Source organism: Aspergillus viridinutans (assembly GCF_018404265.1).
Source record: "Aspergillus viridinutans IFM 47045 DNA, scaffold_2, whole genome shotgun sequence".
Classification (NCBI taxonomy): domain Eukaryota; kingdom Fungi; phylum Ascomycota; class Eurotiomycetes; order Eurotiales; family Aspergillaceae; genus Aspergillus; species Aspergillus viridinutans.
The window spans coordinates 328,058-355,742 of NW_025091218.1; the positions used below are offsets into that span (position 1 = coordinate 328,058).

The 27,685-nt window shown below is 51.3% G+C and overlaps 11 protein-coding genes across 11 annotated transcripts; 6 read left to right on the plus strand and 5 right to left on the minus strand.

Annotated features, from left to right (window-relative positions):
* Nucleotides 1–126: 126 nt before the first annotated feature.
* On the minus strand, nt 127–5,161 carry Aspvir_003702 (WD40 repeat domain-containing protein; the record flags this gene model as incomplete). The annotated part of the gene is made up of 5 exons (XM_043266952.1): nt 127–3,275; nt 3,334–4,118; nt 4,176–4,484; nt 4,568–4,691; nt 4,747–5,161. 5 exons carry the CDS (start codon nt 5,159–5,161, stop codon nt 127–129), a joined length of 4,782 nt encoding a protein of 1,593 aa, XP_043122887.1.
* Nucleotides 5,162–7,703: 2,542 nt separating this feature from the next.
* On the plus strand, nt 7,704–8,888 carry Aspvir_003703 (FAD-dependent oxidoreductase; the record flags this gene model as incomplete). Its single annotated transcript, XM_043266953.1, has 3 exons — nt 7,704–7,732; nt 7,800–8,398; nt 8,458–8,888. 3 exons carry the CDS (start codon nt 7,704–7,706, stop codon nt 8,886–8,888), a joined length of 1,059 nt encoding a protein of 352 aa, XP_043122888.1.
* Nucleotides 8,889–9,358: 470 nt separating this feature from the next.
* On the minus strand, nt 9,359–10,610 carry Aspvir_003704 (translation machinery-associated protein TMA46; the record flags this gene model as incomplete). The annotated part of the gene is made up of 3 exons (XM_043266954.1): nt 9,359–9,791; nt 9,850–10,400; nt 10,554–10,610. The coding sequence occupies 3 exons, from the start codon at nt 10,608–10,610 to the stop codon at nt 9,359–9,361; spliced, it is 1,041 nt and encodes a 346-aa protein (XP_043122889.1).
* Nucleotides 10,611–10,969: 359 nt separating this feature from the next.
* Nucleotides 10,970–11,380, plus strand: Aspvir_003705 (uncharacterized protein; the record flags this gene model as incomplete). The annotated part of the gene is made up of 1 exon (XM_043266955.1): nt 10,970–11,380. The coding sequence occupies one exon, from the start codon at nt 10,970–10,972 to the stop codon at nt 11,378–11,380; it is 411 nt and encodes a 136-aa protein (XP_043122890.1).
* Nucleotides 11,381–13,325: 1,945 nt separating this feature from the next.
* Aspvir_003706 (phosphotransferase family protein) lies at nt 13,326–14,506 on the plus strand (the record flags this gene model as incomplete). The annotated part of the gene is made up of 2 exons (XM_043266956.1): nt 13,326–13,695; nt 13,755–14,506. The coding sequence occupies 2 exons, from the start codon at nt 13,326–13,328 to the stop codon at nt 14,504–14,506; spliced, it is 1,122 nt and encodes a 373-aa protein (XP_043122891.1).
* A 1,593-nt stretch (nt 14,507–16,099) lies between these two features.
* Nucleotides 16,100–16,997, minus strand: wos2 (Hsp90 cochaperone SBA1; the record flags this gene model as incomplete). Its single annotated transcript, XM_043266957.1, has 4 exons — nt 16,100–16,180; nt 16,229–16,408; nt 16,465–16,790; nt 16,976–16,997. 4 exons carry the CDS (start codon nt 16,995–16,997, stop codon nt 16,100–16,102), a joined length of 609 nt encoding a protein of 202 aa, XP_043122892.1.
* A 707-nt stretch (nt 16,998–17,704) lies between these two features.
* On the plus strand, nt 17,705–18,451 carry Aspvir_003708 (ESCRT-III subunit protein VPS24; the record flags this gene model as incomplete). The annotated part of the gene is made up of 2 exons (XM_043266958.1): nt 17,705–17,752; nt 17,813–18,451. The coding sequence occupies 2 exons, from the start codon at nt 17,705–17,707 to the stop codon at nt 18,449–18,451; spliced, it is 687 nt and encodes a 228-aa protein (XP_043122893.1).
* Nucleotides 18,452–19,243: 792 nt separating this feature from the next.
* Nucleotides 19,244–21,250, plus strand: Aspvir_003709 (putative RNA annealing protein Yra1; the record flags this gene model as incomplete). The annotated part of the gene is made up of 6 exons (XM_043266959.1): nt 19,244–19,462; nt 19,520–19,549; nt 20,584–20,748; nt 20,802–20,872; nt 20,926–21,187; nt 21,248–21,250. The coding sequence occupies 6 exons, from the start codon at nt 19,244–19,246 to the stop codon at nt 21,248–21,250; spliced, it is 750 nt and encodes a 249-aa protein (XP_043122894.1).
* Nucleotides 21,251–21,651: 401 nt separating this feature from the next.
* Nucleotides 21,652–24,077, minus strand: optD (small oligopeptide transporter, OPT family; the record flags this gene model as incomplete). Its single annotated transcript, XM_043266960.1, has 3 exons — nt 21,652–21,947; nt 22,003–23,850; nt 23,909–24,077. The coding sequence occupies 3 exons, from the start codon at nt 24,075–24,077 to the stop codon at nt 21,652–21,654; spliced, it is 2,313 nt and encodes a 770-aa protein (XP_043122895.1).
* A 1,020-nt stretch (nt 24,078–25,097) lies between these two features.
* Aspvir_003711 (nucleotide triphosphate diphosphatase NUDT15) lies at nt 25,098–25,699 on the plus strand (the record flags this gene model as incomplete). The annotated part of the gene is made up of 3 exons (XM_043266961.1): nt 25,098–25,185; nt 25,241–25,446; nt 25,502–25,699. The coding sequence occupies 3 exons, from the start codon at nt 25,098–25,100 to the stop codon at nt 25,697–25,699; spliced, it is 492 nt and encodes a 163-aa protein (XP_043122896.1).
* A 212-nt stretch (nt 25,700–25,911) lies between these two features.
* aglA (putative alpha-galactosidase) lies at nt 25,912–27,507 on the minus strand (the record flags this gene model as incomplete). The annotated part of the gene is made up of 1 exon (XM_043266962.1): nt 25,912–27,507. The coding sequence occupies one exon, from the start codon at nt 27,505–27,507 to the stop codon at nt 25,912–25,914; it is 1,596 nt and encodes a 531-aa protein (XP_043122897.1).
* Between the last annotated feature and the right edge of the window lie 178 nt (nt 27,508–27,685).

The following is a 27,685-nucleotide window of genomic DNA, read 5'->3' on the forward strand; positions in this document are numbered from 1 at the left end:
GGTTCAATTAACGGGCATGGTTGAAAAGGTCATCAGTCATAAGAATTATAGGTCCAATGAGATAGAAGAAAATCATGGTATAGAAGTCAAGCAGGCAAGATATGATAAGTCAAAGAAATGACTGGGTTATATCCGGCCATCCGACATTTGTACACTTTCATAGGGGACTCCCGTGTCGCGGGAAGTCGTCCAATTGTCTAGTCCGCGGCTGTTGCTGCGCCTGCGTGTTAGATTACGGATTTTGTGCGTGAAGCTCTCGTTGACGCTCTTGCCTCGCCGATGGTCAAATGACGTGCGCCAGCGCTCGATGGTAGGCCGCAGTTCCGTACTGATTGCTGGAGCCGCTGTCATAGCTCGAGGGAGCAATCTGCCCAGGTTCTCGTTGTCAATGGCAATGTCTATAGTCCCCGAGGATGCCCGAGGGGAGACAGGTCCAAGAGGAACAGGAGGCGGGGGAGGCGGCGGAGTGTTCAGATGCTGCAGCTCTGGCAGGATTGGAGGATTCTCGAATTCCCTCAGGCCCATGGAATTTTCGATCGTCTCTTCGATACTGACGGTGACTGGAGAAGAGCCGTAGGCATAGCCACCGGAACCTCCCAGCTCTCGAGAACTCTCTCGCCGGTGACCGACGTTCCGGCTCCTACTGGTCGATCTGCTTCGCGGGAGGCGGGGGTTGAACCTCGGATGGGTTGGCAGGTCGACGGGCATGGGACCGGGTTGATGCTCCGGCATTGGAACGGACATTGAACGGCCGATTCTCTCAACTTCGCCTTGGTACCTGGCATCACTCAGTGTTATAACGTTGTCTGGAACACTAGACCCAGAGGAGACAGTCTCTTCGTAGCCGTTGGGATATTTCGGGTGACGCATGGCTTTCGGAGTCGCTGGCAGACCAAGTGGTCCTCCCGATCTCGACGAGTTCGAATCGGAGCTGCTAGGATAGTCTGGCGAGGCCTTGCTGGTCGACGCTCGCCTTCTCGCCGGTGTACGCTGGTTGATAGAGGTTCTGGACAGCGGTGGGCTGCCTAGAGGGCTTCGGCTGTGCTGCAGCTCTCCAGGGAACGGTATGTTTGGAGCTGAAGGGTTGCGCGCAAGTGAAAGTCGCCGGGCCTCCAGTTCGGCAGCTGCGAGCTCCTTTCGCCTCTGTTCTGATAGTGCGGTAGGTGGCAAGGTTGCAGCGCTCGCATTTCGAGCTTGCATCTGCACTTCTTCCATTTCACGGGTTCTCGCTTGTATGTATGCATCCGTCTGAGCAATACCAATTGTCATCAACCCGTTCGTCGTCTGTTCGGTGTTCGTGTTCATATTCGTGTCCTGGCCTTGACGATTGCGAGACGTTGCTCGCGAATGTCTGCTCTCGGGCGACCCATCCCTTCTCGACCCGCCCTTGTCAGGACGTCGGCTGCTACTGCGCTGGTGACTCCGCAATCTTTCTCTGTCACTAGCGACCAGCCTCAAGGCATCCTCCGCTTGAGATACAGGTAATGGGGCAGACGGTGATCTGGCCCCGGAGCTTTGCCTATCGATACTGCGCCCCCGATGAGCAGGGTCATTCTTGTCTCCGACCGTTCGACTAGCAGCGTGTCGACTGGCAGAACGGTGCCGACGACGCTCCGATGAGTGGCGAGAGCGTGGCTTCCTCACTCTGCTGCCATTACGTGATTTGCTGGCAGGATGTTTGGTCCCTGTGCTCTTGCTGTATTGAGCTATCTCCTCCGGGGACATGGGAACCGGAGAGGACGGTGAACGTTTAGCTGGCTGGATGTATCTTCTCTCGTTTCTTCCTCGAGTGGTTTCCTGGGAAGTATTCCTCGAAATGGTTTTTCGTCCTGAGCTTTGGCTAACTGAATCATCCATGTTTCGCCTTCCTCGGCTATATTTTTGTGAGCGATAATTCGCCTCGTCAAGACTGCTGATGTACTGGTCAATGCTCCGCCCACTGACACTGGGACTTTTCGCTGAATTGTAACTATTCAGCGTCGAAGCTGGGCTCCGAGTATTGCTCATTGTACTGCTAGGTGGGCCTAGCAAATCACTCTCTGAAGCACCGGGCTGGAACAGGTGAAGCTGGAGGCCATCTGGCTTTCGGTCTCTGGATCCGTTCCGACTGTCAGAACGTTCCTTGAGGGCCTCGAAAACGCCAGGGCTTGGGGAAGGAAGACCCTTGATGCCTGCAAACTTATCCGAGTTCGCCTGAACGGCAGTTTGCGGACTCGGCTTGAACGTGTCCTTTTCAGGATTGTACCGTGCAGACGGCAACAAAGACGACAGGACCTCCTCATCCTGACTTTGGCTTCCATCATGCAGCCGGCTGGTGCTTTCCACCGACGAGGCATATTCCACGGAGTTACTCAAGCCACTTGACAAGAATGTGGGTGGATGGACATCGACGGGCGTTTCTCCAATGGAAGGCAAGCGTCTCCTGTTGAACGCAGGCGGGCCTGTCCTTGCATTCATGGCATTGTTCAGACTTTGGATATTGTTCGCCCTGTAAGACCCGAGTCCTCCAGGGGACACAGCAGACCCTCCTACAGCTGACTCGGCGATAGGTGTAATTCCTGGGGCATTCGTAGGTGTCCTGTCGTCTGATTTCAGACCCGGGAACCGAAACTTGCCTGGCTGAGAGTCAAAAGACGTGATCAGCTTGAGGGCTGGAGTCTTCGCGTTTGGTCTGGTGCTAGGCGGTATTTTTGGCTGTGAATTCGGAGGCGGGCGAAGGAAATTGGATGATTGTTGCTGCAAAGGCTGTGGCTCGGGAGATGTCATCGGTGATCTCCCCGAAAGGATTTCCGCAAAAGACGCAGCTTGCTGAGCAGCGGGAGAGGTCCAGGGATCGGAAGGCTCTACACCGGTACACATGAAGCATCGAATTGCCAGCTGCTGCTGAGCATGGGAAACGACGTGTTCACCCCATCGTCGCACCAGATATGACTGGCGCTGCCAATCCGTGGGCGTCAGCAGACAAGTCATCAGGATAGCTTCCATGTAGCAGTTCTGAGAGACATAGACTTCAATAGCTTCGTTTTTATCGCCCAGGCCCAGCAAAACGGTAGCCGACGTATGTATGTCGCCGATCTCTAGCAGCTTTTGCGCAAAGGCTTGGCCGACCTTGTTCGCTTGCGACTCTCCATTCATCTGGCTCATGGCCAAGAGCATCCAATCGGTCAATGTCGCCGGTCCCGAGTTGATCATGGCCGCTGTTGCGTCAGAGTCGGATTGGCCGAGCCATTGCGCTAACAAAATGGCACTTTGGCTGCCGGTCGGGTGACGAAGGACTGCTCATAATGTCAATTGAGATGTCGATAGAGCAAATATGTGAAGATGTTCACTCACGCTCGTCTCTAATCAGGTCTTGAATATCTCCGTCCCATCCAAACACGACGCTCAGCATCTCTCGCCGAAGGTCGTTTGGCGTGAGATGGGTTTCATCTATGGGGCGATGGTTCCTATACGGTACGTCGTTGAGACGCGCACGTGTGAATGGAAACAAATCAATACGCTGGTCTGCTGGGCTAAATTGCACCTCATTCCGCAGTCGGGATCCCGCACGAGAGCTTTTCACCGACGACATTGAGACCGAGGAGGCGTACGTGTAGGAGGCCCCGGACTGCTGAGGAGTCTCTCTTCCACTTGCCGAAGCTAGCGAGAACGATGTACCAGTCTGTCCCGACCTACTCGGTGGTGAAAATGGCACCATCCTGTATTTCCCCGAAGATGCTTTCGAGCTGACAGAGTTGGCGTGACTCCGCGATGATACTGGACTTCCCATCTCTGCACGCTGCTGCCGTACGGCGTCTACTCCGCTTTGGTCAAAAGGTGGCCGGCCGTCGTACATACGCGCTGATTCTCTGAGGTCTGGCGGATCCTGAAAGGCTCTTGATTCGAGGGATCCTCCCCTCGGGTCCTCAGAAGTCGCAGTAAGGGCTCCAGCAGGAATGTGCTGCACGTTAGCAACCATTCCCGGATTATCTAGATCGTACTGCTGCACTGTGTAGTTAGGGCCAAGAGTGAAAAGAGTAGCAGTCGGACCATAATTAGCGAAACCACGAGGGTTTTCTATCGTCGGAATCGGTTCATAAGTGACGTGTTTCGTCTTGACATCCCAAGCCCAAGTCTCCCTGAAAGTCGTTGCGGGTTAGGAACTCAATCTTATGGTTGGGGTGGATTACACTTACCCATCAAGAAACTGCACGATCCGGCCGTTCTTAGACCAAGCCATCCACTTAGGTTCCGCTGAAGAAGAGTCGGATCGCTTGAGAACTCTGATGACCCGCGGAGCCTCTTTGCCAGGGGGCTTTGAAATACTCCAAACCCTCAGGTCTCCATTGAAGGATAGAGTAGCGAGCATATCGGACTTTTGCTTTGATGATGACGCATGCCATGCTAGCGAGACGATGGGTGAGGGGCCTCGTGAGGTTGACATGGTATGTAGGATGGTAAACGTGGGATGAAGAGTGGCGATCAGAATGGAACCGTTCTGGTAGCTGATATAAGAGTCAGCTGAAGCTTTTAATCGATAATGTCGTCCTTTCCACCCTCCTTCTCCAATGGAAGATTATTTACATACCCGATGGCATACGTTCGGCAGTCAGAGGCCGGCGCCAGAGCCGTAATGGGGTCGAAGATGGTCCTTGTCGAGACGTGCTCCGAAGTGGAAGGCTCAAAAAGAATGACATCGCCCTTGCCGTTTCCTTCAAGGTCATCAGCATGCGTCCTCGTCGGTCGTGAGGGCAAGGTCCTCCTTACCAAACGCTACATTGCCATTACGCATCCAGGCAGCTACTCGTAGGTGGTCGAACGCCGCAAAACGAGCGAGCTCAGCTCCGGTAAACAGGTCCCACACGATGGTCGTCTGTCCCGTGTCATAACTGGCGACTAGTCTTCCCGAACCTCGTTCGCTGACATTGTCCACCGATATGAAAGAGATATCCGCCTTGTGATGGTCGAACCGTCTCTCGAGTGCGAGGGTGTCATGATGGAGGCAATTGATCACCGATCCTTGAGCGTAGAGGAATAATGAGGCTGTCGACGCACATGGCTCGAAGGTGGTTTCCGGTGCCTGTGATTGAGGGGTCGGCGGCGCAACCGGAGGCGCCATTGGCTTGATTGTTGCACTTTTTGTGTCAGGAAGAGGGTTTCTGTTCCATGTCAATTCAACCATTCTTCGGGTCTTGCGGTTGAGTTGCCGGTGTGCGAACTGAGTGAAACAGTGTCTCGTCCTTCTCTGTGTCGCCGTCCGCTCGTACTGGTACGGCGATTATCAAGATCGAGCTTGCGTAATGCGGAGTTCGATGTTCTCTCGCTGATTTCCGGAAGTGTTGGCGCAAGTGGAGTGACAGAATGGGTATTGTTCGATAGTATAGACAACCCTCAACAGCATTCCCACGGCTTCGGTGTTGGTCGCAGAGAGATAATTTAGGACGGGTCGGTTATGACCGACCAGAGCACTATCCAGCTAATCACAGCTTTACTGCAGCTTCGGTGTCGAGATACAGTCCGCTGAATTTCTACAAAGCTTCGGTCTCGGGACATGGAACTGACTGAGGAAGAAGCAGAACGAGATCCGACAAGACGGTCCGGCCCACCGTAAGAGTAGGGTAAGAGGGAAACGGAAAAACGGAAAAAGCTATAACAAGGATAATAAGGTCAAGTGTGAAAATAGGCGAAAAGTGCGATTATGCAAGGCCAGCAACCGCAGGGTATCGCAGATGCAGGCGACTGACAAGGAATAGTATGCACTAAGCGGACTACCACGTTATATGGAGGGGGGAAGTACATAAGAGAAGAGCCGGGAGGGATTTGAAAGTGCAGGAAACCAAGGAAAAGGGGTTTCAGAGGAGTCCACAATGGAGACTGTTTTCTGTGATGGAGCGAGTGAGCGACGACTGAAAAAGGGTGTGATTTGACCTTCCCTACGACTCGACCCTCATCGACAATCTGTTAGACCATGGAGAAAAGATACAAAACGTTTGGAAGGCGGCACTAGATTACCTTAGTCAATGATCGAACTCACCAGCCACCAAGCAATGGCAGCTCGCGCCAAGGGAGGTTCATGGCGCTTGGTCTGGATCGGGGAGAGGAGACAGCGATTTCATGACTTCATTAGCGGACGAGCATAAATGAGGGAAAGAGAGTGTATCCAGTGACATGTTGATTGCACTTGATACCTCTCCAGCGCTAAAGCAGTACAGCACACTAGCAAGATATCTGACAGCCATACAGCGGTACAGCCACAGCACACAGAGGGCGGACGGACAGCCAGGCAGACGAGTGGGATTTGGAGAGGAGAGGAATCAGCGCTAACAGGTTAGACTAAGGCAGTGGAAGGAATTAAAAGTCGATCAAACGCATAGCGGGCATGGCCGGACGGGAGAAATGTGCGAGATGTTGCAGCTCCTAGCGGTAGTGACTCCAGTGAGACCTGGGCATAGCACGATCATAGGATGCTTTGCAGCCGGGAAAGTTTGGAGCTAACATGGAGATTAAACAAGAATAGCCAATTTTTAGAAGATATCCCGCTGGCATGATCATCGTCTTCTATTGTTGCCATTATCTCTCTAGGGGAAGGGAAGTATCGCTGTTAATTTCCCATGAGAGACAGGTCAAGAGCACGCCTACAGTAGAAGCAACCTAAGCCAGTGATCAAACAATCCTGTGACAGTGTTCCACCTTCTCAAGGCGGGGTTAGGACGAATTATCCGTAGGTATTGTCAGATGTCAACAGGAATTCTTCTTCTGGACGGCCCTACGATGATGCTGCCAGGAACCCCCAGAACGGACGCTGATTGGCTGGCAGCAATGCAGAAGGCGTTTCTTCACACTGCAGGTCTCATCACCCGGCCCAGCCAATCACAGCCCACAACGGCCCTGTCGTCCTGCTCCCGTGACCAGCTGGGCGCGTATTTGAGCAGGTTCAAGAAGATAACTGGATGCTTCAAATGGCCCAAGGATCGTCTCTCGATTTGTAGCTACCTCAGGTGCTCGAAGCAGAAGATCTGGGAAAGCAAAGGAGTCGGCATGATCGCGGGAACTGATTCCTTCGAGTAGTGGGCCGAAGTACGTACTTATCTATGGTGCGCCTACGCCTAACTAGAGAGGAAGGACAGGCTGCAACAGTATTTCAAATAGTAGATACGAGGTAAACCTTGAACCTCTGAACTCACCAGGTATACCAAATTTGGCCAATTCATACGATGCAAGGTGATATGATCATAGCCACTGCGGAGATGCCCGACGAGCTCGCGACCAAATATGCAGCTTCGAAATCAATATCCAGCCAGGATGGTGTGATAGGAATCCCAGCCTCTGCTCGTATGTGATTGTGATCCGATCCATTGTGGCTTTTCTAGTAATCACTGGAGCGATAAGATTTGGCGGGGTCAAAGAGACGGTTGAACTGTCATCTCAAAAGTTCCGACAGTTTAAAAGCAAGCATGGTTTAGCCTCAGCTGCTCTTATACATAGAATTGTAGACAACTGACAGATCTGAAGGGAATAATAACACAACAAAGTTGGATACCTCATACCACCGGACCACGATCGGAGACTCCAACGTCACTTCTCCGATTACGGCACTAGTTCGGTGACCCCAACATGCGGGGATCCGCTTATCGATCTCCATCTCACAATGCAAGAGCACAGTCCAAAGGTCTCATGAAGACCAAGGAACCTTGCGTCGGATCGAGTACAACGTGTATCGCAAAATGAATAACGAAACTGTAGTAGTCATCGGGTACGTCGGTTGCCCTCAAATCCAACAGTGCACAATAACCCGAATATATAACACTGACTCATTCCAGCGCGGGCGTAATCGGCCTCACCACAGCCCTGCACATCCAACAACACCTCCACCCCTCTCAAAACATCCTCCTCGTCGCCAGAGACTTCCCCAACACCACCTCGCTCAATTATGCTTCGCCCTGGGCCGGCGCGCACTACCGCCCCGTCCCAGGGTCCTCGCCGCAAGCCGCACGAGAAGACAGCCAAGCACGCCGCACATATCAATACTTCAAGCACCTCGCCACCGAGGACCCCTCATCAGGAGTCCAACTGCTCGACGGCGAGGAACACCTCGAATCTCCGCCCGCAGAGTACCTGCACGAAGCCAGCATCCAGAACGCGTACGCGCATCTCGACGGCTTCCGCCGCCTGACGCAGGATGAGACTCCCCTCGAGGTGAAATGGGCCGTGCGCTACCGCACCTACGTCGTGAACTCGCCAGTCTACTGCGCCTATCTGCTTCGCAAGTTCGTCCTCAACGGCGGCCAGACGAGAGAGTACACGCTCGTCGATCCGATGGAGGCGTTCGAGCTGCCCCGGACGGGGACGGGGACCGTCAGGACGGTCGTCAACTGCTCCGGACTGGGATTCGGGGATCCCAAATCATTCATTATCCGAGGTATGAGCCGAGCCCCAGATCTTCGCGTTTCCGATACAGCTGCTGATAAAGGCTACCAGGGCAAACGTGTCTTGTCCGCAACCCCTGCAAGGTGACCATCACCCGCCAAAACTCAGACGGCACCTGGTCGTTCTGCATTCCCCGGCCTCTGAGCGGTGGGACAATCATCGGCGGTACCAAGCAACCGCACGACTGGAATCCGACGCCCTCGCTTGATACGAGGAAGCAGCTTCTCTCCAACGCGGCGAAATGGTTCCCCTTTGCGAAGGAGAGTGGGGGTCAGTTCGATGTCATCCGTGATATTGTCGGACGGAGGCCGGCGAGGGAGGGGGGAATGAGGATTGAGGCGGAGAGAGTGGGAGGTGATCGCTTCATTGTGCATGCCTATGGGGCTGGGGGACGGGGGTTCGAGTTATCGTGGGGGGTTGCGCAGGATGTTGTGCAGTTGATGTTTGAGAACGGGTTGGCGCGGCAGAAGGCGTCGTTGTAGACATTTGAAATCAATACAAATACTCGTTCTAGAGCCCCCGCGAGTCGCTGATCGACTCCATTACCTTGACTGATGGGAATCTTAGAGCGGTTGATGCAAGCATTGACATGTAGCGCTAAATCTAGTCAAAATCATTTTCTACGTACAAAAACGGCATACAGAATGCCAGCCTCTGTTTTCTGCATCCACGTCACACATGATTGCGTCGATCATGTGTCGCCTTCTGCCTCTGCCCTTCCAAACACGCATTGGGACATCGGTCCCAAAACCCTGTGCTGCACAGGAGCACGTATGCAAACGACAGAGGATAAAGCGTCAACGCCCACCCGGCAGATATCTCAGTCCTGGTTATCAACACGATCACCATCACGGGCCCGGACATCCGCCTGGAACGCCGGTTCCAGTGTGGGAGGTGCCATGCCCGAATTCGAAAGCCCAAGTTGTTAGAATCTTGGGTGAGTCGCATCGACTCAGCCTTCGCCCTCTTGGGCAACGGTCTCGTCGTTCGAAGATGGCGTGACCGAAATACCGGCCAGCCGGGCGAGACGTTCCTCTTCTTTCCTTTCCCACATCCGTTCGGTCTCCCGCCGTAGGGCTTCAAGGTTGAAGGTTTCGTCGTCTTCGTCCTCCTCGTCGCTCTCCTCCTCCGCACGCCAGTTGCCGCTCTCGAACAGAGCACGGCCTGTGGCCTCCTTGGCCTTGCGGGCCTGTTCCTCTGCAGCCTTCTTATCCAGACGCTCCTTCTTCCACTTGGCGAAGGTCTCAGGTGTCACCGGTGTCAAGTTGCCGGTAAGCTTATGACGTTCTGATTCGAGCCAGTCCTCCAGGGTAAGCGTGTTCAATGGAGACTTGTCCATCATAGCCTTCTCAGCAGCTCTTTGCTCCTTCGTCTTCAATACGAATCTAGATAACCATGTTAGCTTTCATCCTACAATGCTGGAAAACATGCAATGAAACATACCCAGGTGGCAAGCTGTGTTTGTACATGCACTTGTCGCCTCCATTAGGACAAACCCAGAACCAACCGTACTTCTGGTTCTCGACCGCCTCAATGAAGAACTTGCAGACCTTCTCGGTAGTCGTCCGAGGATTGCCGTGCTTGCTGAGAACAACTTTGCGAAGTTTCTCTTCGTCCCACTGGTCCATCGTGTCGCCCTTCTTCTCTTCCTCCTCCGCGGTCTTCTCATCTCGCGAATCGGTGTAGAGATCCTTCTTGGCCGCTTTCCGCTCAATGTTCAGATCGTGACTGAACTTGCACTTCTTTCCCTTTTCACAGTTGCCCTGCTTGTAGAAGACACACAGGACGGTCTTCGGGTCGACACCGAAAGGAACCTTCTGAACCTGCACGGGCTTGAACAATTCTAGTGTTTCCTTCTTTGCGGCCTCGGCGGCCTTCTTCTCGGCTTCACGACGGGCCTTCTCAGCCTCCTTCTTCTTGGCTTCGGCGGTCTTGTTGTGTGCTGCTTGGGCTTGGAGCTGTGCAATCTGCCTCTTCGCGGAACCACCTTTTTTCTGTAGAATATCAGGTCAGCTGGGTATTCAATGATAACAGGATGATATCGTCTCGAAAGTCCGTAACGTACGTTTTTCATACCAAAGGTCTGTTCAAGAAAAGAGTCAGTAAATCAAGTCCAAAACGGTTCATCATTCAGCGTCAGCACGAACCTTGTCCTCGACCGAGGTCTTCTTCTTCTTCGCCGGCTCAGGCTTCTTGGGCGGCATTTTGGCTATGTCCTTGTGATTTTCTAATCTGCAAAACGTCTATTAAAAGAGAAATAATTTCACGCCGAATCTGGCGGTGGCGCCGGGCTCGTTCGCAGTCAATCAAGGCTGACGAGCTAAATCGACGGAATATTTATAATGACAGAGAAGAAGAGGGTCAATCCAAGTGTCTTGACAAACAGACGAAAGTTGGTTGACACCTCAAATGCAGCGTGTGCAACGATCGTGAGAGTTGGTGAACTAGGAAGATCTTGGTTGCGAGTCCCTCCACATTTTCAAGAGAGGATGTGGGTTTCCAGAGAATGTGGCGGCACAACCTTCGAAAGGCTTCTCTCCGCCAATGAGTTTCGACGCCCAGAATGCGGTCGACCAAACCTCGACTCGACCGACTCGGAACAATTTTTGAATTCTGGTCTTGCCAGAGGCGTTACTCCTTGACAATTTGGACTTACCAAACATATGCCATTTTCGGCCGCATCGACGCCTTTTTCGGCCGCCATTTGGTAACACGTGACTTCACCCTTCCAACACGCTCCCATCCTCGCTACCACCACGCACCAGTCAAACTCGCCCTCAGCGCCCCACCATCGTGGGTGTTTCATCGACTTCAAGCGTCAGACTTTCAGCACCGTCCCTCCAACCAGAAGCTGTATGAGGGAGCCGAAAATGGCTTCACTTCATCCCTTCAGATGGGCCTGGGCTCCGGCCAGGCCACGAGGGCGCCAACTCGTTTACCGTGGCCCCTTTCCTCAGACTACAAAACCCGTTGAACTTCCAATCTCTTAGTTCAAATCTACAGATCACCAGAAGCAGGATCGCATATTATTCTTTTATCTTTCGGGAGCTGCCAATACTGGTCTTCAATGAGTGCGCGCAAATCAGAGTATTCTCCTGTCCAGCATCGTTGTATCACAGTTCCAGCTGCCAGTTCGTCAACTGGCGGATACCTTTTGGAGGCGAACAGATCGTCAACCAACTCTTGGTATTTCTCCATCTCTTCCAGAGACTTGAACGGACCTGGAGACCTGTAGGGCCAATGGCCAGTCATTATCGTATAATAGATGGACCCGAGGCTGAAAATATCCGTGGCTTTCGTCGACTCCGGGGGATTGCAAGGGTTAAAAAATCCGGCGTCGGGGAGATGCCGACCATCAATTTCTCCATTTGTTGACCCTCCAAAGTCACAGAGCAGAAGATCGAGCTTGTTTCCGGCGACACTATGTAACAGAAAGTTCTCAGGTCGAAGGTCAGAGTGTATCACACCTTTTTGATGAATGAATTGGACCGCCTCCGCGGCTTGAGTCCGCCATTTGAATCGTAGAGACATATCGATGCTAGCATGGTGTTGGTCAATGTAGCTCTGTAGATTTCCATCACTTGCTTCGGCAAATAACAATCCAAACGGGTCATCGGAGACGCCCTTGAACCTAGAACGAAGTCAATCACTGACCACAAGAAGTCAGGGGCCAACGGACTCTATTATTCTTGGATGCAGTCCTAGAATTTGCAGAAGTCGTTTTTCCACCTCGAAACTCCGCTTCATGTCTCGAACGAACCATTTATCCGCCGCTGTCTTAGAGTGCCACCAAGAGAATCGTGGACATTTGATGATGATGCCTGGTGCCACGCGTGCAATACGGGAAGTTGAGCCTTCGCCCAAGACTTCGCCAAGAAGAGGCTCGTACGGGACAGGGTCCTCTTTCTCAACGTTTATGTCACCTGCGCATGCTGGTATTGACGTTGTGTATGTATCATCCGTCGTACCTGGAGGTTGTTTCCCATTGACGGAGCCCCTACAGCACTCAACATCATCTGGCTTCTCAAGATCTGGGAGACGAACTTTAAAGAGCGAAGGCACTTTGAAGAGAATGAGATGATACAGATGATATCGCAGAACTGAGAAAAAGGCAAAACTGTGATTCCACATGCTCGTCAGCATTTTGGAGATTTGCTCAAAGGAAGTCTTGTGACAAGGAATTGTGGACAAAGGAAGGAGGTTTGGTGTCTTTCAAGCCAAGGTCAAGGGTGACTTGCAAACTGCTCAAACAATGGGCACATGCATAGTAGGCATTGACCAAAGATAATCTAGCATACACACAGACCAACCTGTCGATAGCTTGAGTGCTTTCCCTGCTGACAATAGAGCAATGAATAATATCCTCGCCGGCTACCCGGGTCTCCATTAACTAAAAGAAGAGCTGATGTGGGGAATAATACAAAAATCCTGGGTGCTAAGGTTTCCGATTAGGCCTCTTCAGATTAGTGGAGCATGCTGCCCTGTACGGAGTACGGAACCCGACTTGTATGCCATGTGACATGTTTACGCCCAAAATTGCCTAAATAAATGGGAGCTTGTTATCCCTTCTTGCTACTCATCCATCTACTACCTATTTGTGCTTAACTTAAATCAGGTCACATCCATGGCTCTTCCAATCGATTCCCGGCATGGACTGGGACGAACGCGCCGAGGCTTCTCACTATGCTGAGTCTCTTTCTTGGGCCAGACGATTTAATAGCACTCGTGGGCCTCCTATCGCGACCTGGGTTTCAACTTTTCGAAATAATCAGCCTTCAGAGGTTGTCGGTGATCACAGCGGGTCCTTCAATTGGAGCTGCAGAGTAAAATTCACTGATGGTATACAATGGATGGTACGGTTTGCAGTGTCTGGCAGAGTAATGGATGGTGATGAAAAGATCAGGCATGAAGCTGCCACAATGCAGTTTGTCAAAGAGAAGACAAACATCCCTGTACCATCTGTTATTGCATGGGGCCTCGGTCATGAGAATCCGCTAGGCCTGGGGCCGTTCATCATCATGGAATATATTGAGGGGGAACCTTTAGACACAATCTTACGGCAAGGTACTGGCCCGGAAGAAGCTCACGCCCTACGGCTGGACATCAGTGATGAAGAACTGAAAACTATATACCGCCAAATTGCGAATATTCTGTTGGAGCTTTCAGCACATAATTTTCCGCGTATAGGTTCGCTTTCCAGAAATACAGATTTCGGCAGCGGCATCTATTCGAGGCCTTTGACGCTGAAGATGAATGAAATAAAGAGCCACGGGGGCGTTCGTGTTGGTGGTGTGTATCCCCTGCAGTTAATCATCAAACGACTGCCAGCTAACATTGCCTACCATTAGGCCATATTTCCAAGACATTCTCTTCAACCACCAGCTATTTTCGGGATGTTGCCGAACAAGACATGCAGCATCTGTGGGGCCAACCTAATTCAGTCGATGATATGGAAGATGCTCGTCGCAAGTATCTCCATAATAAGATATTTAAAGCCATTGGACCCCATTTCGTTGACAGCAAGTATGACTATGGTCCGTTCAAGTTAATTTGCGACGATTTCCGGCTTGGAAATATACTCGTCAACAACGCACAGGATCTGAAGATAGTCGCAGTCCTCGACTGGGAATGGGCTTATGCAGCGCCATTTCAGATGCTTTACTCACCCCCGCGGTGGCTACTTCTGAAGAAGCCGTTGGATTGGGATGATGTGGATATTTCTAAGTACAATTCGCTTCTTAAGATGTTCGTTAACGTACTGGAGGCGGAGGAGCAAAAAAGAGCAGAAGGTCTCTCAATGCCCAGTATGGCGGCTCTCATGCACGAATCCATGAAGGACGGAAAATTCTGGTTTCATGAGTTAATATACTCTTGCTTCGAATCGCCCGACAGCCGGGCTTGGACCGCTATCCGACAGCTTCTACCTTCCATTGATGAGCTCGCGACAGTTTCCGGCCCTGCAGTTGAACTGTTCGTGAACAGCAAGATGGAGCAGCTAAATCAGTATAATGTGGAATGGGCGGCAATGAAAGAGGAGATTGATAAAAAGGAGGCGGACTTCCTAGCGCTGAAGAAGAGGGTAGAAGAGGACGCAGTTTAGAAAGCCCAAATGAATAGTACACCCTTACAAGAAGGCATCAACAAAATTCTCCCTAGGTCTCTCATTCAAGAAACACTTTCTCTGTGGGCAGAGTTCATAGTATTTCATATTACTAAAGAAAGAAACCCGAGATGTAGATCTGGCTTGTTCGCAATACAGTGTGCGGGTGCAAGCGTCGACATGGCTGGTTTATGAAGGGGTAGCAGCTAGTTGTACGCAAGCCTAAAGGTCTAGCGTCGATTGAATCAGTGGTGGATAAGATAATAGGACTACTTGTTATAACTCATTCCCCTGGGGTGTAAACCGTTCCAAATACTAATATAATATCATCATTCCCGCGAAGCGTCAATCCACCTTCCTCTTGAGGTCGTACTCCAATATACCTGAATAGAACCTTGACTTCTTCCCCGATATTGATCCAAGAACAATCTTGTCATAGTTAACCAAGGAAGCCCCTAATTCCTTCTTAACTCCACTAAGAGTTCCTCTTCCTCTGGCAACCATGGCTTCCCTTTCCTAGAATTCTTATGGCGTGTTGAATGATTATTCCAAGTTTTGGGGTTAGCCCTCTGATTCTGGGTCTGGCAGTGGGCTAACTACATATTTCCTCTCTCAACTGCACATACTTTTAATGAGGTGTGGGTAGCATATTTGGTGAATAATAGCTGGTCAGGGGCTGACTGGGGTTAGATGTGAGATGGCAGATGATCAATAGTATCTAGAAGGAATGTAAGGAAATATGCATGCTGCTGGCCATGTGGTTAAATACAGATAATGCCACAGCTGAAAATCTCCTGTGCCTCACACTAGCAAGAAAGTTAACTCCAGATGGGGCCTTAAGTATGGCTATGGAGCCTTTAGAGTGACAGCTGGTAGAAACTAATCTCTAAGGTTAGGTTCCACTGATGCCTTTTCTGCATGTGTTCCCTGCTATTAGTGGCAGCTTTTCCTATAAGCAGAGAATAGTTCCCAGTGAAGCTGTCTGTTGGCTGGTCTTCTTTGCTATTATAACTTACACTAGCTTAATGAAAACAGTGTGATAGCTGCATAAGGGAGTCCCTAGAAGTTCCTGCCATCAAGCTGGCAGCTGGCTGATCAACAGACTGGGATTACCACAGTAATAGAAGGTGGCCAAAAACGTCTGTCAGCACCATGATTAAGATATCTACGACCTCAGCAAGTGGCCTGGAAATCGAGGTATCTCCGAGGCTCTAGGACGTCATGACTCGTTTGATGCGCCGCAAAGCCAATAGTGTTACTTCTAACATACTACGACGAATTTATGCTTGGGCATAGTTGTGGCAGAACTGGCTGGTAGAGTACCTCAACTTATCGGGCGGAATAATCCAATAGCGCGAAGCGTATCTCATTATATCATTCAGACTTGCGGCATGTCCTGAGACATTATCGTCCACAGATTATGCATCTCAGGCCTCACCGATCAGTCGCCAACGGTATACTCAAGACTCGTACAGCCTCTTTTTATAGTCGAAAATGAGTAAGCTCATTCATGGCAGAGCGATTTTTTTTTCATAATAGGTGTTTCAGCATTCAGCTTTCACAGATCATCATCAAGCTCCTCTCCATCATATTTTAAGAGACTTCCTGGATCTTAGAGGACTTGGCCTCTCCCTCGGTCTTGCTGTCACCCTCGAGCTCGGGCATTTCGTCATCCTAATAAGATATTAGCAAATGCGATGCGTACGGTTCAGATCGACTTACCGATTCTTCGCCCTCAGCACCTTCGAGGCCCTCAGCACCCTCGGCACCCCCTCCAAGGTTGGCACCGAGCTTGGAGAAATCAATGTTTCCAAGACCGCCCTGGTCAAGACCCTCGAATCCACCAAAGTTGTTTGCGTAGTCATCGTCGCCGGCCTCGTCTTGCTCATCCTCGTCAACCCACTAGCAATTGTTAGTAGGTGTCCTCTTCCGCCAATATTCAGTCGTTAATGCCATACCTTGTCGAAATCCGTCTTCAAGAAGTGGAGCTTCTGTTTGTCCTTCACCAGACGGGGCCAGTACTCCTCCTTTAGCTCCTTCTTCCGCAATACCAGCTCGACCTCGCGGTCAGTGTGGTTGACCTTGCTGTTTTCGGGGTCGATCTCGGCGTATAAGTCGAGAGAGACGTGGTATTTTACGCCCTTGTTGGTTTCTCCGGTGAATGAGACATTGGTAGCGGTGATCTTGAGATCCGCGGCCGACTTCGCGACATCGGGGGTCTTGATGTTGACGTAGAGGTAGTTGCGCTCGGGATCTGAGCTGGACGAGCGCTGGGCCCATGTAACTGCACAGGAGTTCGTCAGCACTGCTTACCACCTCAAGGGCGAAGTAATAGCCCGAGCGTCTTCAGTGTGCGGCAGATACATATGCATTGAGGCTCAAGTGTCTGAGTTGCAATTGAGACGCAAAGACCAGCAACACACGCCGAGGCGGGGAAAGGTGGAACGGAATGACCACAAGCTAACGTACCTTCAGGAGTGAGTTGAGACATTTTGATCCGCGTTAGATAGGATACTAGGAAGAGAGATAGTAAAGAAGATGACAGGAACAGATGTGCAGATCTAGAGCTGAGAGGAAAGTGAAGATAGAGCAGACAATAGGTAGAAAGACTTGGGGCTAGAAAGGCTGGTGATGGAGTCCAGCTGAGGTTAGCGCAGCTTGTCCCTCCAGACGTGGTGCTAGAAAGTACTGGAACTGTCTTATGGCAGCCGCCTGCTGTTTGCTCTGTTTGCGGTCTCCTGTGTGCCTGAGGCTCCATTCTCGACCAATTTGGAATTTGAATGGTCTGAGTTGCTGACTAATCACATGGGGAAGCTGGTGCCGGATTCCTCACTGTTGACGAGAGTGACACCGATCTTGGTCAAAGGTATTCCCGATATACAATCTTCAAGTCACAACTTTTATTAGTTCAGTTACCATATCATTCTTCTTGGCGTCGTGACATTCGCAGCCTGTTATCTTATCATCTGAATTCGCCTTGCGCAGCCCGTTCCAACGCCCTGCCGGATCCATACCCCACTTACAGTGACGATCAAGTTCTCGAACCTATCTTGATGCCTTTTGCGACAACTTCGTCTTGGGCGCTCACGAAGTCGTGAACTCTCGCTTATATTCTGTAAATTCACATATATTCAGTCCTCAAGAACAGAATATTTCAGGGGCATAATCCAGGAAAACGGCACAGGGAGCCTCTTCACCATGGAGACTCTTAAGGCAGTGTTCTTCGGTCCAGATCCCCAAGCGCAAGTACGATTTTTGATGACTACTAGCTACCGATGTGTGCTGATTTGACTTTCCAATTTGCAGATGAGGAAATGCAACCAACTCATACGTGCCAATACCCGTCAATTAGACCGCGACATTGCCCAGTTGAGGACTCTGGAAAGCAAGACACGGCAATACATCGTGAATGCGTCGCGCAGGGCTCAGCGAAATCCTTCGCAAGCAAAACAGGCGACTGTTGAAACAAAGACCTTCGCACGGGAACTCGTTCGGATCCGCAAACAGTCCGCTCGTCTGACTACAAGCCGAGCCCAGCTTCAAAGTGTCCAGATGCAAGTGAACGAGGCGTTTTCGATGCGTAAGATTCAAGGCAGTCTGAAGAAGTCGACTGGAATTATGAAGGACGTCAATACATTGGTCCGGCTGCCTGAATTGACAGGAACCATGCGGCAGCTGGCGACGGAACTGGTGCGCGCTGGTATCATTGAGGAGATGGTGGACGACGCGATACCCAACAATGAGCTCTATGAAGACGAAGAATATGAAGCTGAGGCGGAGGTCGACAAGGTCTTACAGGAGATCCTGCAGGGCAAGCTTTCCCAGGCCGGAGACGTCAAAGCCGAAGAACCGGCAGAAGGAGAGCCGGCTATTGAGGAACAGATGGAAGATCAAGAAGCCGCCCTGGAACAGATGAGGGGTCGATTGGAAGCTCTGAAAAGCTGATTATCTAGGGGTTGGCCACTTCGGGCTGATGCTCCAGGGAGTGTGTTGATTCCAACACAAGGAGTACTCTATTTTTGATGTAGTTGTGCGTTATGTACAGGCCTCCGGGTAGAGCGAGCGTTCGGCGTTTGTCATTGGGGACTTTTTTCTTATTGCAATGTGTCAAGGCTGGGCTGGGCCTAGGGTAGCAACTGACTCGGTTATACGATTCTATTTTGCTCGTGAGTATGATTCTATATATTGTGGTAGTTCAACTCGAAATAAGTGGTGAATGAGTCCCATAATTGATCTCCCAACGGATTTCGAGACATCATGTTATTTTTAGCCACTATAACACTGCATTCAAGTGCTTGGAATAGACGTCGACGGAGTCTTTTCGAGAATTAGTGATTGGCAATACCTTAATGATGATGAATGTTTCAGTTCAAAATCCTGATGTCTAAGGCACCAACGTCCCGCGTCCATATGCGGCCTAGCGCCAAACCAGACACAGCCTCCTTCCCTACCGCCCTTGCGTAACTTCCTGTCGTCCATCAATCTCAACCATCCATCGTCTTGCATCACCTCCTCCATCAACGTGTCTTCTCCTTAATCACGTACATCCATAATTGTATCAGCAATTAATACTCCAAGCTCAATAGCGACAATTCCCAGCTTTTGAGCCTATTCTCCTGCCCCTTTGTTAAAGCCTCGAACCACCTAGGTGGTGCATCATCTGTCACGGTCGCAAATCCGTGAATCTCCTGAACCTCTCACTCTCCAATTCTGATCATTCATTCGAGCTCAACAACAATGTCTGCCAAGCTGGACAAGTCTCTCGACGAGATCCTCGTCAACCGTCGTCAAAATGCTCGTCGTCGCACTCGCCGTCCTGCCGCTTCAAAGCCTGGCAGTGCTGCCGTTCCAGTTGGAGGAGTGAAGAAGAATGCAAGGCCCGCCAAACCTGTTGCAAAGGGGGCTCAGGTTGGACACCAGGTCGCAACAGAGAGCAAGATCATGGTCAGCGGCTTGGTAAGTTTCCACTCACGCTCCGAGCTTGATAGGTGCAGATTTGCTAACTCCTTCAAGCCCTCTGATGTGAGTGAGGCCAATATCAAGGTATGTTGATCGAGAGGCCTACGCCTTGGGTTTCTATCGCCATGTCTGTTTTTCGAGACCTTCGAGGCGTCAACGGCTTCCATCCGCGTTCGGACCCGTCGCCACGTCGCTTCCACAACCTCGTGGTGATTGCTGGGTTCGCTGCACAGGCACCTACTCCTTCCCGTCTTTTATCTACGAGCATTTCATAAGCTGCTGCTACATGACGGTCGAGGTCGAGTTTTGCCGGAGTCTTGCGAGAAGCGTGTTAGTTTTGAGGCGCGAATTTGCGTTATCAGCAATCCGCTTCCATCACTACGCTGCAGACTGTGCTCGGAGCTTTGAAATACCTTTCCTGGCGAAACTTTCCGGTTTCGCCGCCCGTTTGATTTCGCACTGCATGGAGGGGGCATCAGCGAGCGCATCAGCAAACAGCAGTAGCAGGCAAGGCTTTGCAATGAAATCAGAACCCTCGACGGGTACCACGATTTATTTGTGATGTGCGTCTGTTTATTAGGGCAGGAGACGCACTCGCAATGAATCTTGAGGATCTAGCAGCCTTGCCGAGATTGTTCTTATGATCTCTATTTGACTTGTGGGCAAACTGGGGGTTCGTGTCGGGACTTCTCTGTTCCTTCTTGGATTTCCAGCCAGGGAACTGTCACTTCATTGATGGCAGATCGCCTTTGGGCGTGGACGTTTGATATCTGCATTGCGGCAGGGCACTGACATGCATTCGTCCACTCTTGCTCTGAATGGTTGCTGAGTTCGGGTTCATGCCATGGAGGGATCAAATGCCCGGCCATTATTTGAAGGGGATTGTGCCGTGAAGGTCAATATGGATTCCAAAAAGGTCGTGGGGCTTCACGATCGTAGAGGTGGAAATACGGGTTCCAGTGGAAAATGACGCTAACGCTGTGTGCTCGCTGATGCTCTGTGCTACCTGTTTGGGGGCCGTTGTGCGCAATTGTCGATGTTTCGTTCATGCCGCCGTCGTTGCCAGGTTTCGCGACTTGATCTTGACTGCAGTACTGATCATCTTTCCCGTCCATTAGGAATACTTCTCAAAATCCGCAGGTCCCGTCAAGCGAGTGATGCTCACTTACAACCAGAACGGCACCAGCCGTGGTATTGCTTCGATTGTCTTCAGCAAACCCGACACAGCCGCCAAGGCTGCCAAAGAGTTGAATGGCCTTCTCGTTGATGGAAGACCCATGAAGGTGAGAGGCGCATTGTCCTCGCTTTCATTCCGACTGTCTCTAACTCTCCATAGATTGAGGTAGTGGTTGACGCTTCCCACGCTCCGAGCGTGCCGGCGCCCAAGCCTCTGGGAGAGCGCGTCGCGTAAGTTTTACACTCTGTCGTCTTTCTGATGATCTTCTGTTAATTTGGAACAGTCAAGTCAAGTCTCAGCCCAAGCCTGCCAAGGCCGCCAACACCGCTCGGGGCCGTGGCGCCCGCCGTGGCCGCCGCGGTGGTGCCCGTAGCTCAAACCGTCCTAAGCCGAAGTCTGTCGAAGAGCTTGATGCCGAGATGGTTGACTACTTTGCCAGCACCGAGAATGCTGGCCCCGCAGATGCCAATGTCCCTGCCGCCACAAACGGCACTGTTCAGCAGCCTGCTACCGGTGGTGAGGATCTTGGAATGGCCGAGATTTCTGTAAGCTTCCCTGGGCTCTTCTATGCTCTCTGAATGTACAGACACTGACCTCTCGTGCAGTAAATGCTTCATGATGTATCTCAATTTTTTTTTTCTCGAGGAGTGGCAGGTCACTCTTCTATTGACTGAACCGACCAACTCTTGGCAAAGTCCTCTGGGAAATCCGGTCCGCTCGCCGCTTTCTTTACCAAGCTACTGTTTCCGGATTCTTGCTTTCAATTGTCTCCTTAACGCGGTTCTTCTCCCGGCATTGTTTTATTCCTCTTTACTTGATATGGCAGTTTCAATTCGGTTTTAATGGGAAACTTCGAGGTAGTCTGGATGTATTCAATAATTTCTCAACAAGCTTCGTCTGACGACTGCAATAGAAATATCCTAGATGAGTAGGCAAATGTTTCCATCGCGCGTATATTAACAATATATGCCGATTCTTGTCGCCGCTGTAGAGAGATACTGGCGTGACGTCAAGTCCAAGTTCTGTTCGGTGGACCAAAGTAACCAACATCGGGCATCGGTTTCCAGGCGACTCCCTGTCCATCCGCCGTGTTGAGGTATACGGTGTTCCCCCACCAGTTTGGAAACACGGCGCCAGGATACGAGATGCAGAAAAATATAACGATGCCGCTAAGCGCAAGGCCTGTGTCGAGAGCCGCCGCAAGGATGTAGTTGTATTTCGTCCACCAAGCAAAGAAGCGGCGCTTGATGACATGGTTGAAGGCGAAGTTGACGAGAGCCCAGCTGGAATAGTTGATTCCGGTTGCTTGGAAACTCATCAGTAACTGGTTGCACTGCGGCATTGAGGTCTAGCGACTTACCCGGCGGGACATTCCAAGTGCCCACGAAAATGAGAGGCCAATTCATGGACTTGAAGATGCTGCGCTTGGTGTACCTGTATAGAAAGTACGTGACTACTGGAGCGAGGGCGCCGATCCAGAAGAAGTGCAGGAGAGATGAGTAGATCTTCCCGGCAGAATAGAGGCGCCGCGGGCCGACGAGACCCCAGATGACAGAGGATGAGTACACGGTTCGGCCGTTGGGGCAGGAGAAGCCGTCTGGTTGGTCCTCGGTGCAGATGCTGTCAATGTTGCCGAGCATCCAGAGGGTGACGCCGGCCTGGGTCAGGGCTCCGAGGATGGTGGCGGTCCCCTGCGCGACAAAGAGAAGTCGTGGCGGGATCTTCAGGTAGTGGCCTAATTTCATGTCCATTGCGAAATAGACGCCTTGGCCTACCACGTCCGTGCTGAGGATCTTGAAGAGCATATTTGCCAGGGGCTTGCCTTCGAACATGTAGCCGCCGATGAACTCGCTCAGCACGTTGAGCTGGTTTGCGTCGACGTTGGTGATTCCCTGGACGATTCCACAGGGCACCATGTAGAGGGCTGGGATGATGAGGGCCAGGAACACACCGTAGACGGGAAGTTTGGTGTCGTATACCTCGACCAGCACAATGGCGATAGCGGTTACCACCACGATGACTGCCGCATACCAGTACCAAGGAGTTTTCCTATAGGATTTCATGAGCCTAGCATGGATGTCTAGCCTGTTTTTGCCCTTCATAGCAGCCCAGAGGTCGCTCTTATGCCAGACTGCAATATGAGTAAGAACGGACGTGATTGACGCGAAAGAGAGTCCGTAGACGAACGCGAATGTGGCGCCGAGATACGGAGGCGAGTACTGCTTGTAAGCATCGATATCCAAGGTATTTTGAGAGCTAACCACTCGAGCTGTGTCGTAGACAGCCCCAGTCCGATCGTAGACGTCCGCCGTCATCATTGGAAGGTAAGCAGTATACCATGTGTTAGTGTAGTAGAGAGCAGGAACGACCCCCCAGAAGAAGATTGCGAAGCCCGCAAAGACGTTGATGGCTGCCCAAGATGGAGACAGAAGGGGATTCGTATTGTACGCTACCTGGCTCCAATCGAAGGTGATGGGACTCAGGCCAAGTCCCGTCTGCATGCCGAAAAGCTGATTGACAATAATGTTTTTGGGTGCAATCCAACAGATCCAGGTAAAATAGGAAAGGGCCGTGAAAATGAGCCCGGGAAAGAAGTACCACAGGAAACCGGCTGCAGTGACATACAGAAAAAAGCGCAAGCGAGAGATCTTCCATCCATTCGCAACGGAGTTGGTGCGAGAATGAAGAGTTTCCAGCATTGCACAGTTCGATAGAACAGCCGGCCAGATAATGCTCGCGGGCTCCACGAGCCATGGCGCAGCTAAGCCAGCGATTCCGAAGCCTAAGAGCTGCGCGCAGATCACAACAAGCACCGAGAAGCCCGCTTTGAGATCAAAGTTGTAGAAGTTAGAGCTAGAGGCTTGAATGATGTTGGTCGAGTCGGCACTGCCGTATCCGAAAGAGACATTACTCATGATCACGATGATGGCATGTTCTTTGATATTGAAATGGTGATCTGGATTCACGCGGAAAGAGCCCAATCGCCCGCAATTAATCGTCATTACGGGTAGTATTTTGGCGAGGAAGACGCCACATGGGTAGGCAAGCAGCTCGGCAACAAGCGAGACAATGTGCACAGATGGGTAACGGAGGGAGAAGAATTGATTGATCCCCGAACCCAGAATGGTGAAGACGACGCCGAGAATCCACATCCGGAGCGTATTGACAGGCATGTGTGGATCGTCAGTTTCAGGAACCACTGCTCGGACTATACAGCTTTGGAATGAGTAGAGAATATTGTATTCATAGCGCGCACAACCACGAACCTTCCGCAAAGGGGGAGTGTTCCGATTCGTAGTCATACTCCTGGTTCTCCTTCAAGGTGGAGTCGAGATCAACTTCAAGTTCATCCAGGCGGCCGATTTCTACCTCTGGATGGTCTCCGGCGTAAGATTTCTTGACAATATGATCTTGAGCTTGCTCTTTAGATGCCATTGTGAGCGTTGATGCTTTCTAGCAGGGTACAAAATCTTTGTCATGACCCGCCAATTGATGATGATGCAAAGATAGAAGGCAATGATTTCGCATGAGTCCTGTCTCTTTTAAGGCTTGTCCCCAAAGCTTGACCTGCCCATCTGATTTTAGCCGGACTCAGTTGCAGTGCGGGGTCTCAAAGATAAGCCATGTTGCTTCTCGAGCGGCACGGCTCATGGCGCGGCAGGAGTAGGACACATGGTGAGGACATGCAAATCGAAGTCACATGGCACTTCATTTCCCAAGTGATATCATTGTCACTGATATGTGAAGAGAACCTGGCAGCATCTTCCCTCTATTTCTTGCGCTTGTCATTTGAGGACACCAGCTGCAAGACAGGAAAATGATGGTGAAGCTCCCTATATGGAGGATGTCTCCAATCTCCATGATGCAAGGTCCGACATTACTCGTTATCAGCGTGCTTTGATAAGGAATGTAGTTTCGCGCTTGATAGGGGAAGGAGCGGCAGATGGCCGACAGCAGGCCGCGCAAGTGATAACGAATTCTCAGCTTGCTGATTGGTATAGCAATTTGTCGGGCCAGACTCAATCCAAATGACCATGATGGCGATGTATGAGATGGAGGCTTGAGATTCGAAGATGAGGAGATGATGGTCGATGGAGATGCTTTGTTATGGAGACAGACGAGTTGGAGATGTTTGATTCGTATGCACTGCTTTCCCAAATGGGAAAGTGTCTTCACAAAAGTCGTCAACAACACACGCATATACCAACTTCAACACCGTCAAAGACTGAGCTCATTGAGCAATATCTAAAGAGCTTAAACACTCATAAACACCCGTGTTAGAGCTTAATATTGTCTCAACCGCAGCAGAGAATAAGGTGAGCACCGCCTCCCAGCGTGATTCGTATGACTCACCAGAAGGCTGTGTTACAGACACCCACAAAAGGCAAAAAGGCATACCTGCGCTTAAACTACCATCAAATTTCAGTATACAGATCTTGCTGTGGACTGTTCATAATGAATCCAAGAGTAGGAGTTGCAGTCGTTGTTCTGAACAAGGACGGGAAGATCATCCTGGGCAAGAGGAAGGGAAGCCACGGTGCCGGTACTCCAGTCTTTCACTTTCACAGTATCTTGAGTGGATTCTGATGGTAGACTAGGCACTTGGGCATTTCCTGGTGGCCATCTCGAATTCGGCGAATCTTTCGAAGCCTGCGCCGTACGGGAAGTGCTCGAAGAGACAGGCCTCTCAATTCACGACGTACGTTTTCTGACTGCTACGAACGATGTCATGGAAGCCGAAGGAAAGCACTATATCACTGTTTACGTGGGTGCTATTGTCAAGGAAGATAACGCACAGCCTCAGGTGAGTTGGAACCATCCCCTGTCCATGATGCCTCCCTACTAATTAGTAACCTCAGATATTGGAGCCCGAGAAGTGTGATGAATGGCGGTGGATAAGTTGGGAGGATGTTCGGTCGTGGTTCGAGAAGCAGGTACAGACTGAGGGAATGGAGACCAGCGATGGCCAACCCAGGCTATTCATTCCTCTCTTCAATCTCTTCCGACAACGGCCGACCTTTGACCCGACTAAGAGTTATCAGTCTGCACAAGCATAGTACTTCTCTTTTCAGGATTTTCATCAATTTGTGGATCTATGATTCTTTGGCGACAACTCGTCGAAGACTTCTCATCCTTTCAAAATATAGATGAGTACATACTGTACAGTTTATGATAGGTCATGCCCCCAAAGGGTTCTACCTTGGAAGATCCCATACAACCGGGAAATTGCCAACACGAGCGGTTACTATCGCAACTTATTGAGGTCTGTCTAACTGGAGTTGATGTCTACACCACTCGGCAGACCGAATACCTGGCTATCTCGTTCAAACCCACATTCAGATAGTCCTCTGCCCTCCGTCAAACACATCTTAGTGTGTTCATTCTTGAGATTTCCGGTTATCGCATAAGTCCACTTCTGGTCTTGGTGTCCAGTGCACAACTGGACAGGTATTTGACTGCTTGCAGTCAAGCAATACGACGTTCTTGACAGTGGACGTAGACTTCCCAGCTCAGTCACCTGCCAAATCTGCGTCTCCGATCCTTTGCAAGCCTCGAACCCAACCCTCCCACCGTCTCCATCCGAGAGACAGTTCCCAGACACCGTATTGAACACAATCCCCGTCGGAATGACCTTAGAGCACTCCTCCAGCAAAGCGATCCTGTACACCTGCGTAGCATGCGGGTTCAGACTAACCACCATTTCCTCCTCCAGCACCTGCACTTTCCCATCCCACAGACTCCTAGCCGCATACGCACACCCCCTTTCTAGCCCCATCCACTCAACCGGCACCTTAACTGTCGCCACCCCGTCCCCCCGATTCAACACCGTAAGCAACCGATCCCCACCCTCCAAACTCCTCGTCAACACATCAACCTCCTCCCCTCGACTCGCCAACGTCGCCTGCAACCCCAACGCATCCTGATCAACCCTGATCAACTCCGCGTTCCTCAAAATGGCCAACTCCTCCCCCGAAAGCCCAGGAATATACGCACTAACAATCAACGGCGCCGAAAACGACGCCCACAGCGCAAACTGCGAGCGTTTCTCCTCAAGGCTCAACCCAGGATGATCCGGGATCAAAAAGTCCGGATCATTAAAGTACCCGGGCCGCTGGTACCGCGCCAGCAGCGTGTTATAGTGATAGTTCACCATGATACTGTCCCAGGCGCTGCCCTGCCCGGCATAAACGAGGATATCAGTCGAGTGGCGCGCCAGCTCCCCAAAGACAGGGACCCAGTCCATGAGCTCGTACCAGGAGGTCAGATTGGCGGGGTCGGCAAAGTACGCCGGGGCGCTTTCGGAGAAGATGAGCGGGGGGTGCAGCTGTAGGACGGTGTGCCAGTGTGCGTAGCGGGCTTTGTACTCTTGCTCCAGGGTACGGGAGTGCTCCGGGAAGACGTTGCACCCGTCGAGCTTTAGGTAGTCGATTCCCCAGGCGGCGAAGGTTTGGGCGTCGAGGGCCTCGTGCCCGAAGGAGCCGGTGTACCCGCCGCAGGTGAGGTTTTCTGCGTCTTGGTAGATGCCTAGGTGGAAGCCTTGGGTCTTGAGGTGGTGGGCCAGCCAGGGGATGCCGTGGGGGAATTTGGTCGTGTTCCATTGGAGGGAGGCGTCTGGGGCGCGGTCGTAGGCCATCCAGCAGTCGTCTAGGTTGAGGCGGTTGTAGCCTGCTTCCAAGAGACCGGTTGAGATCATTGCGGAGGCGGTTTCGAGGAACAGTGTCTCGTTGAGGTCGCACATGAAGCGCGCCCAGTTGTTGAAGCCCATTGGGGGCGTAGGGAGGAGATTGGGGGAGGAGACCGACCCCAGGGAGAGGGGAATCATTATTGGTATTAAGGCGGATAGGAGGGATTTGGTTGTGTACATTGTGATATGTTACGATCATTGAAGTGTCAATGATCTGCGAGTATGCTGCGGATTATATAGCTGATGAGGATTCCCCGCATCTATCTGCAAGGAGAAGGCCTGGTCATGGTATGCAGTATGCATGATACTACCGTGTCATTACAGAGAGGGGAAGAGGTGGTCGATCATCTTTGATAAA